At 36.7% G+C, this 10,947-nt stretch overlaps 1 protein-coding gene across 1 annotated transcript in view; it reads right to left on the bottom strand.

The window, feature by feature from the left end:
• Positions 1–5,137: 5,137 nt before the first annotated feature.
• The window catches only part of CCDC198 (coiled-coil domain containing 198), a 31,136-nt gene continuing 25,326 nt past the window's right edge, over positions 5,138–10,947 (bottom strand). Inside the window, exon 6 of the mRNA XM_077122541.1 lies at positions 5,138–5,451. Coding sequence (XP_076978656.1) covers positions 5,216–5,451 — 236 coding nt within the window. The 3' untranslated portion in view covers positions 5,138–5,215. The remainder of the gene's footprint in view (positions 5,452–10,947) is intronic.

The raw sequence follows: 10,947 nt of genomic DNA, 5'->3' as shown, positions 1-10,947 counted from the left end.
TAGAATTTTTAAATTTTGATGAAATGCCATTTATTGAGTTTTTATTTCGTTGCTTTTACTTTAGGTGTAAAGTCGAAGAAACCATTGCCTAACATAAGGTCCTGAATATGCTTCCCTAAGTTTTCTTCTCGGAGTTTTATAGCTTTGGTTATTATATTTATGCCTTTGACCTATTTTTAATTAAATTTCAAATATGGTGTGAAGGAGGGTCCAACTTCATTCTTTTGTATATGGACACAGAGTTTTACCTGTCCATTTGCCAAAGAGACTATTCTTCTCCCATTGAGTGGACTTAACATCCTTGTAAAAAAATCAATTGATCATAGATGTGAGAGTTTATTTCCAAATGTGATTTTACTCCATTGGTCTGTATATCTGGTCTTAGTGCCAGTACCATACTGTTTTGATTACTGTAGCTTTGTAATATGTTTTAAAATCAGGGATTGTGGGTCCTACAACTTGTTCTTCTTTTTCAAGATGATTTTGGCTATTTGGGGCCCCTTACACTTCCGTATAAATTTGATGATTGGCTTTTTCCATTTCTGCAAAGAACACTGTTAGAATTTTGATTGGGATTGCATTGAATGTATAAATCGCTTTGGGTGGAATTGACATCTTAACAATATTTAGTCTTTCAAAATCTGTGAACACGGAATGTCCTTCCACTTATTCATGTCTTCTTTGACTTCTTTCATAATGTTTTGTAGTTTTCTGTGTATAGATACTTTATATCCTTAGTTGAATTTATGCCTAGATATTTTATTCTACTAGTTATTACAAATGAAATATTTTCTTGCTCTCCTCTTCAGATTGTTCATCACAAGTGAAGAGAAACACTACTGATGTTTGCATGTTGATTTTGTACCCCACAACTTTGCTGAATTTGTTTATTAGCTCTAGTAGCTTTGCTGTGGATTTTAAATAATTTTCTATATATAGGTCATGCCATCTCAAATAGTGAAAGCTTTACTTCTTCCTTTTCAATGTGGATGGCTTTCATTTATTTTTCTTGCCTAGTTGTTTCTGGCTAGAACTTCCAAAAAACTTTTGAATCACAGTGGTGACAGTGGACATCGATGCCTTTCCCCTGATCTTAGTGGGAAAGCTTTCAGTCTTTCTCCATTGAGTAAAGGCTGTGGGTTTTTTCATGCATATTCTTTATCATGTTAAGGAAGTTTCCTTCTGTTCTTAGTTTTCAAAGTGTTTTTTTTTTTTTTAAGAAGGATGCTGGATTTTGTCAAATGGCTTTTCTGTACCAGTTGAGATGATCAAGTGATTTTTCCCTTTGTTCTAAAAATGTGTGGTATATTATATTAATTGATTTTCTTATGTTGAATCACTCTTGGATACCTGGGATAAATCCCAATTGATTATGATGTATAACTATTTGAATGTGCTGTGAATTCCATTTCATAGAATTTGTTGTCGGATTTTTTGCATTCATAAGAGATATTGATCTGTAATTTTCTGATCTTGTGGCTTTGATATTAGGGTGATGTTGGTCTCATAAAATGAGTTAGGGAGTGTTCCTTCCTCTTCAATTTTTTGGAAGCCTTTGAGCAGGACTTGTTGTTCATTCTTCCTGGAAAGTATAGTAAAATTCACCAGTGAAACCATCTGGCCCTGGGATTTTCTTTATTGGGAGGTTATTTATCAGTGAATTAATCTCTTTACTTGGATTTGGTTTGTTGGGATCTTCTATTTGAGTCAGTGTAGGCAATTTTCTGTTTCTAGGAATGTGTCCATTTCTTGTAGGTTGTGGGTGCAAAGTTATTCATAGCCTCCTCCTATAATCCTTATCATTTCTATGCAGTCAATAATAATACCCCCTCTTTCATTTCTGATTTTAGTTTTCTGCATCCCTTTTAAAATTTTTCAGTCTAGCTAAAGGTGTGCCAATTTTGTTTCTTTTCTAAGATTCAAATTTTTGTTCTGTTGATTCTCTATTGTTTATTATTATTATTATTTATTTCATTCACCTCTACTCTAATCACTGTTATACCTTTCTTCTGCTAGCTTTGGGTTTAGTTTGGTCTTCTTTGTCTAGACCCTCTCATTGTAGGGTTAGGTGTCTGGTGTGAGATCTTTCTTCTTTTTTAATGTAAGCATTTAGAATAATAAATTTCCCCCTCATCACTGCCTTTGCTGAAAGCTATGTTGATTATTACTATATTGTGTTTTCATTTTCATTTTCCTCAAGATATTTTCTAATTTCCCTTGTGATTTATTCTTTAACTCATTGGTTATCTAAGAGTGCTTTGTTTAATATCTACATATTAGTGAATTTTCTAGTTCTCTCTCTGTTACCAATTTCTAGCTTCATTCCATTGTGGTCAGAGATTTCTATGATTACAATATTTTTTAATGTATTGAGACTTGTATTGTGACCTAAAATATTGTCTGTCCTAGAAAATGATCCATGTGCACTAAAGAAGATGTATATTCTGTTGCCATTGGATGAAATGTTTTATATATGTCTGTTAGGTCTAGTTGGTTGAGAATGTCCTTCAAGTCTTCTATTTCCTTTCTAGATGTTCTATCTGTTATTGAAAGTGGTGTATTGAAGTCTTCTATTAATGTAGTACATTCTATTTCTCCTTTCAAATCTGTCAATATTTGTTTGCTTCATATATTTTGGGGTTCTGCCATTACGTGCATATACATTTATATTGTTATGTCTTCCTGTTTAATTGACCTCCTTTTCAGTGTATAACAACCTTCTTTGCCCCTCATAAAAGTTTTTTTACTTAAACCCTATTTTATCTGATATTACTATAGCTACCCCCAGTTCCCATTTGCTTACTATTTGCATGGCATGTTTTATCCATCCTTTCCCTTTCAGCCTACTTGTTTCTTTAAATTTAAGGTGGATTTCCTATAAGCAGCATATAGTTAGATCATAGTTTTAAATCCTTTCTGCCAATCTCTGTCTTTTGACTTCAGAGTTTAATCCATTTATATTTAAAGCAATGACTAATAATGTGGGACTTTCTTCTGCTATTTTGCTCATGGTCTTTGTAAGTCTTATATCTTTTTGGTCCTTCAATTCTTCTAATAATGCCTACTTTCATATTTATTTTATTTATTTATTTATTTATTTTAGTAAATCTTTTGAGCCCCTTCTCATTTCTTTCTGGATACATATTTAATATATTTTCCTTGTAGTTAGTGTAAGGCTAAAATTTAATGTCCTACATCTATAAAATTCATGTTTGACTTGATAGTAACTTAATTTCAAAAGCATACACATACACTATTCTATAGCCCTGTCTCTGGGTTTATCCTGTTTGGGGTTCATTAGGCTACTTGGATGTGCATATTCATATCATTTTTAAGTATGGAAAGTTTTCTTATTTGTTTGAATATTGTTCATTCGAATATTCCCTCTGCTCCTTTCTTTCTTCTCCTTCTGAGACTCCATACTGTGTATATTGGTACACTTGATGGTGTTCCACTGATTTTTTTAGGCTATATTCAATTCATTAAATTCCTCTGTTTTCCTCTCCTCAGCCTAACTCAGTTTTATTGTCTTGTCTTTGAGTTCACTAATTCTTTCTTCTGCCAACTCCAATATGCTGTTGAACTCTCAAGAGATTTTTAAATTTTAGTTACTGTGGTCTTCAAGTTTAGTATTTCTGTTTGGTTCCTTTTAAAATTTTCTGTCTCTTTATTGAGATTCTCATATTGTTCATGCATTATTTTCCTGATATCTTTTGGTTCTTTCTATGTGTTTTCATTTACTTCCTTGAGCCTATTTAGGATCATTTTTTAAAATGCTTGTCTGGTATGTCCACAGTCTCATCTCCTTCATTGATGTTTTCTGGATTTTTATCCTATTCCTTTGCAATGATCATCATTTCTTTGTTACTTTGTCTTGTAATCTTTTGTTCCACATTGTAAATTCTAATATCTTAAGGTGTTAACTTTGGGATTTAGTCCTTGTGCTGTCTGTTTCCTAAGCATGTATCCACCTAGCGATATGACAGAGATTTCCTTGAGTGTCAGGAGCTAACAGAAAGAGAAAAAGAAAGAAACAAACAAAAAGGCAAGAAACACCTTTCACCAGTCTTTGCAAATTGCTTCTGCCTTGGCTGGTGTTCTCCTTCAGAGTTTAGCCCTCATATCAAGAAGATCAGCCTGAACTAAATGCTAAGCGTAGGTTCTCTCTGTCTTTTATGAGTCTGTTTTTTTTTTTTTTTTTGCCCTGGGCTTGTGCTTGCTAGTGGCCTTGAATGCCCCCTCTGCTCCCTGTGAAATAGTTTCTTCCTCTCCAGGATACTCTGTTGTCTGACTTAAAGCAGCTAAGCCTTTGACTTGAGCTGCTTTGGCTTAATTCTTTCTTATGCTTCTGTAGATTTCTCAAACAGCTTTTGCCTTGAGAGGAGTTTCCCTTGTCAGTCTTTTAGGCTGCCTTCTGATTAATGGGCACCAACAGCCAGGCATTCCAATACACCCATAGGGGTTACTCTTCTCCCCCTTAGGAACAGGGCCAGGGATTCACAGCGGCTTCACATTGCACCAGTGTGGAGGTGGGAGAGGGACCAGCACATGTACCAGGAACATCTCCTACCACTTTTAAAGCTGTATTTTATTGATTCAGCCCTTGCCCAGTTACTGAGACCCTTTAATGTTTTATAAAATTTTGAGAAAGGGTACAGTCTTTAAGATTCCTTCTACTGCTTTTGCCTGGAGGGGGTAAAACAATGGCTGTCCTTAGAGCTGGACCCAGTGATCTAAAGCAGCTGATCAAAGGCTGTGATCACCAACCAGACCTTACAACTTTGGATATTGAATAAGTAGGTCTTTATAGCCCACCCTGGCACCAGCAGGAGCTGGGGCCATGGACCCCACTGCTACCTCCTATAAGGCTAGGGAGTGAGGCATAGTAGCCACTGCTCAGAGGATAAAATTCACCAGTATTTACCCCAATTTACCAGCCTCTTCCTCCACCTTCTCCTTGGAGGCTGCATTGTATTATACTAGACTCTGGAGTCTCAAAAGAGGTGATACAGACAGTTCCTGCCAGTTCAGTAGCTGTGTTGGTTAAGAGACTGATTCCTGAAACTTCCTACTCAACCATCTTCCCACAATCTGAAATCATTTCTTTTTACCAAAGAAAGTGAGTTGGTTTCTCAGAATAATTAATATATTAGAAGACTTTTTACAGGAAAGCAAGCTTTCAGTGCACTCATATCTCGATTAGTGAACAGCATTCTTATTCTTGATCAAAAAACTCATCAAAAAGTGTGATTCTCTCTGTCCTGGTCCTCACAAGTGCTCGTGGTTTCTTTTCATCTCTTCCCCACTCTTCTGAGTCGGAGTTCGAACTGTCCCAGAGGAGTTGGCTCTGGGCCTCTTGTTCACGGAGCCATGTTTCCATTTTTCCATGTTTCCAAGGGCAATAGTCATTTCCTGCTTGATTTTCAAAAAATTCTGAATCCCTTGAATTTCCTACAAAAATTAAAAGTTGATTTAATTTATATTTTCTAACATTGATTATATATACACATATATCTTGCATATATACATATATATTTATATATATATACATGTATATGTTTATACACAAACAACATCTTGTTTTCTCTATGTGTACTTAAAAAAAAAACATTTGAGAATTAATCACGTCACTTCAGCCCGAAGTACATCACCACAATCTCCACTATAAAGTTATTACCCTTGGGAACTGGACGTTGATATGGTACTAGTTTCAAATATATAATCCATATCCAAATGTCCACGGTTGTGCCAATAATATCTTTTACAGCTGTTTTTTTGTTATTGTTTGCCCATTTGTGTTTTGTTTTTTTCAGGTCCAGGATCCAAGTTAGGATCATGTATTGTATTTTATTACCTTGTTTCTTAGTCCTTAACCCATAACACACCCTTAATCTTTCCTTTGTTTTTCTTCTTTTCCTTTTCCTCTTCCTTCTCTGTCTTCTTCTTGCCTTTCCCAACACTGAAAATTTTAGAGTTCAGGCAAATTGTTTTTCAGAATGACTCTACATTGGGATTTGTCTGATTGTTTCCTTGTGATTAAATTCGGGTTAAATATTTTTGGTAAGGATATTACAAGGGGATGTTTCCTGGTGCTATCTGTAATACTTGCTATATGCTGCTCGTGTCATATATGCTTTTTCTGACATTCACAACAGCTCAGACTTCATATAAGAACCATCTCTGGAGCATTTTAGAAGCACAGATGCCTGGTCCATATCCCAGGCCCCCAGAACTAGGGAGCTCAGTGGGTCAGGCATTTTCTCTTACTTTATATATATTTGTTTTATTAGAAGAAGCTTCATTTATTTTTTGCATTGGGATTTATTTATGTATGTATGTCTTTATTTTAGTTTTTTATTTAAGCAGTATTTATAAAAGCATCCAGACAACAGGGTCTTTGGCTCAAGGAAGGCAGACTTTTTTTTCCAATCTACTTAATTTATTTTAACCTTTGTTCCCCCTATTATTTGTATATTTGTTATCCATATTTTTTGCTCATCTGTCCATACCATAGGATAAAAGGAGCATCAGACACAAGGTTTTCACAATCACACAGTCACACTGCGAAAGCTATGTCATTATACAATCATCTTCAAGAAACATGGCTACTGAAACACAGCTCTAAACTTTCAGGCACTTCCCTCCAGCCTCTCTAATACACCATAAATTAAAAAGGGGATATCCATATAATGTGTAAGAATAACCTCTGGGATAACCTCTCGACTCTGTTTGAAATCTCTCAGTCGCTGACACTTTATTTTGTCTCATTTCTTTCTTCCCCCTTTTGGTTGAGAAAGTTTTCTCAATCCCTTGATGCTGAGTCCCAGCTCATTCTAGGATTTCTGTCCCATGTTGCCAGGGAGGTCCACACCCCTGGGAGTTATATTCCACATACAGAGGGGGAGGACAGTGAGTTCACTTGCCATGTTGGTTGAGAGAGGCCACATCTGAGCAACAAAAGAGGTTCTCTGGGGGTGACTCTTAGGCCTGATTTTAAGTAGGCTTATTCTATCCTTTGTGGGGATAAGTTTCATAGGAACAAACCCTGAGATTCAGAGCTCGGCCTTTTGATTTGATTGTCCCCACTGCTTGCGAGCATATCAGGAATTCTCCAATTGGAGAAGTTGAATTTTCCCCCTTTCTCCCCATCCCTGCAAGGGGACTTTGCAAATACTTCTTTACTCATTGTTCAAATCACTCGGATTTATCAGAGCATCACACTAACTTGGACAAACCTACAAAATCTCATGCCCTATTCAGTCAAGAGATGCTGACTTTTAAGAAAACAAATTCTTTATGAACAGATCTAAGAAACAAAATAATACTGTGTCAAAGCCCTGATTTTGTCCTCAGTCTGGTTGAGCCTGTCATACATTAAGGTGACATTTTTGGATGTCACCTTAATGACAAGGATTTATTTAATCTTGTGGCATATTTTACTTAAGCGCTTGACATCTGAAGACATGCACTATTATAAAAGAAAATCAAGCATTTCAATATAAGGATTCTTGTTCTGTGCTTTATTAGTTACCTTTCTGAAACTATAATAATTATTGTTACCTACGTACACAGCACTGATAGAAAACAGAAAACTGTACTTAATTTGTCTCTGGCCCTGATCTCTCTCCTGAGCCATGATACACTGTTTCTTCGTACAACTGGACATCTCCACTTTGATGTCCACCTGGCAATGCATCAGACTCACTTTTTTCTCACGCAAACCTGCTTCTCCTTCTGGGTTCCCTAATCCAGTACATGGCACTGCCTTTGCAACTTCATCTGCTTCGTTCTTAGAGTCAAAAGCCCAGGAATCCTCCTGGCCTTCTCACTCTCTCCATCCACCCTCACCTAATCCATCACTAGGGTCCTGCCAATTCTATCTCATAAATATCTCGTATCTGACTCCTTATCTCCGTCCACATTGTACCTCTACTTTCCTGGCCCAAACTTCAATATCTTTCACTTGGACTTCTGCTGCGTCCTTATAACGTGTCTCTCAATATCCACTCTTTCCCCCTTCCCATCCATTCTCCACAGTGCAGATACATGGTAATGGAAATACAGACCTGATGTGTCACTCCCCTGTCCTTTCAATGGCTTCCCATTAATCTTAGGATAGAATTCAAAATCCTTATTTGACATGACTTACAAATCATGTAAGGGATCTGGTCTCTGCCTATGTCTCATCTCAGAGCATTCACTCTCTGGCTCTCTCCTGCCCACCTATTGCTTAGCATGCATTGCTCTCCTTCCCACTTCAGGGCTCTTGCATATGCTGTTACTACAGTTTTGGAAGTTCCAACCCTCCTTGGTCTTCAAATGCACAGATGCTCTTGTCCCTCTCATCCAGCTGCTTTATGTCTTGGCTGAAATGTCACTTCCTCCTGGGAACCTCCCCTGACTCCCCAGATTATTAGGTATTATTTAAGTCTCCTTGTTCATTTCTGTACTAGTATTTTAGCTCCACAGGCCAGGGACCACACCTACCTGTTTTTTCTGCATATCCTCGAGCTGACCAATGATGCCTAGCAGCTGGTATATGCCACTAAGTGTTGAATAAGTGAATGAATAAATGAATGAATGAAACTATTGGAGAGTTTGGGAAGGTGAGAAGTATTTGTTGCTAGGAGTCACAAAAAGCTTCATTCACTGGGGCCTCACATTAGAGGATGTCAGTCATCCTGCTCTGCAGAGGAGCCAAGAGCTACTGGAGGCATCACTCAGATTGGAATAGGAATTTTCCAGGGCATCCAACTAGAGGTAGGAGTTTTGAAACAAGAAGAGAATGCTTATTACTGATGGGATCCAATACACTATTAACAATAACTTAAGTCCCACAGCACCGCTGGTGTTACAGTAATTCAGGTCTGAAGTTAGTGTGTAAGGTAAAATTTACATGTTCAGTTTCACCCTTAAAATCCCTTAAGTCACTCATAAAATACCATAGATGTAATGTTGTAAACAAAGGACTAAAATTTGAGAACTTTTGAGCTAGATGTCCTATTATTTGTTACAGTTTTATAAATCTCTGTTTGATTCTCTGTGGTTGCCAGACTTGAAAGACTAAAGCTAAAATAAATAAAATAAAAAGACAACTTTAAATACTTAAGGGAGGTTTGGATGAATAGAGTAGTGGAAAGTGTATCCTATTTCAATATTAATTTGGGAAGAGAGGAACCCTGGTAAAAAGCACTGAATGCCAGTGGAGAAAACTGGGAGATGGAGCTTGAGGTGATTTGTAAAGCATTAGCATTTTTGATAGTTATGTATTTTAAAATACGTGTTTTAGAGAAATGTATAGTTAGTATATCAAACTCATAATTTCACTTTTTTTTTTTCCACCAACAACCACCTTTAAAGAAAAATATTAGGTAAATAATGGTGCAGGTCATCGGGTAAGGCCAGAATTTTGAAGGTGACATTTAATTGTTATATTTAGGGTGAAAAGTACCTGAAGAATATGGTTTTCACTATACAATTCCATCTTCCTCCAGTTGGTGCCTTTATGCATATTAGATTAATTTTTATGTAAACCCTATGTAGTAGATAATACTTTATTCCCATTTTAAATATGTAGAAATTAAGGTTCAAAGAGATTAAATAGCTGGAATTTAGCTCTCTACAATAAAGCTATACAGAAAAATATATAGCTACTATTTTTTGAAAGCCTACTTCTAGGAACAAGAAAAGGTCGCTCCCTTATGGCACTTACATTCAGTAAATGTACTGTTGGGACTCAAATGAGGAATTTTGACTCAAGAACCAGTGTTCTTTCCACCCACTGTACTCAGATCATAACTCCTGGAAAGGATAAGAGCCTCAGAATCACTTTTAAATTCATAGAGCTGTACACCAAAAAGGGCGATGTTGATTCTGAAAGTAACATTTAACTTACATAAATTATATCATTACATATGTAATTTATTATATAAAAATATTTAAAATATATGTAAAGATGGATGCCTTCATTTTAAAGAGACAGGAAAAACTAAGACCAACTTGCATCCCACCAGAGAGCTGAAGCTCACATCCCACCTTCCAAAAGAGGGAACAAGAATGGGTAACTAGAGCATTAAATAAGGAAGGGACTGGTACAGGGGAGCCTTCATTTCCAGAACCTGCCTGGAAGAACACTCATTTATGCATTTGGTCCTGGCTACATTTACTTTTAGGAGAAAATAACGTGAGCCAGTTGTACAGGAAAGAAAAAGAAACCCGAGGATGCTACCTGGGAATGAATGAAGAGGTGTCCTTGCTAGAGCATATGCCCAGGGTGGTGGGGAAGTCTGTGGACCCCTGGAGTTGGGGGGCCAGAGCTGGCACCCCCGAACAGCCTCACCTCACAAGACTGTGACCTGAGCAAGTTCCTTAAACTCTCTGGATTTAGTCTCTCATCTGTAAAACAGGTGGTAAAAGCATTCACCTTGTAGATTAAATAATGCATTTTAAATACTTAGAAGCACTTTCTAAATACTAGCCATGTTCATTATTACCCACTCTACACTTTCACATCTACAGGGCTGCATGAAGAGATTTAAAGCACAGAATTGAAGGGTAACCTTTATAGTGATTGATGATAATCTCTTCATCATCAAATAAAATTTCAGTTTTACTTGCCTTACTTTCCTTTCTTAACAACAATTTCATCAATAGGCAAATAAACTGAAACAGACATCTCATTCTGTTAGTTCTAATTAATCAAGATTTCACTATAATAAGGAAAGGTTAGAATGTCTTTTCTTCACAATAGCAAAAATCTACATTTTCTCACGTGTACTTACAAACACATGCACACACATGCACACGGTCGTTACAAGGAAAAAGGGTCTCATGAAACTGAAGTGTTAAAATAGCCCTCAAAACTGATCTAACAGTCCATAAATCTTGCTCATCTTCAGAATCGCTTAGGGGAGTCTTTAAAAAGTCGGATTTTTTCTCCCCACACCT

This window comes from Tamandua tetradactyla, chromosome 12, assembly GCF_023851605.1.
Source record: "Tamandua tetradactyla isolate mTamTet1 chromosome 12, mTamTet1.pri, whole genome shotgun sequence".
Lineage (NCBI taxonomy): Eukaryota > Metazoa > Chordata > Mammalia > Pilosa > Myrmecophagidae > Tamandua > Tamandua tetradactyla.
This window is presented reverse-complemented; position numbering and strand designations above follow the sequence as displayed.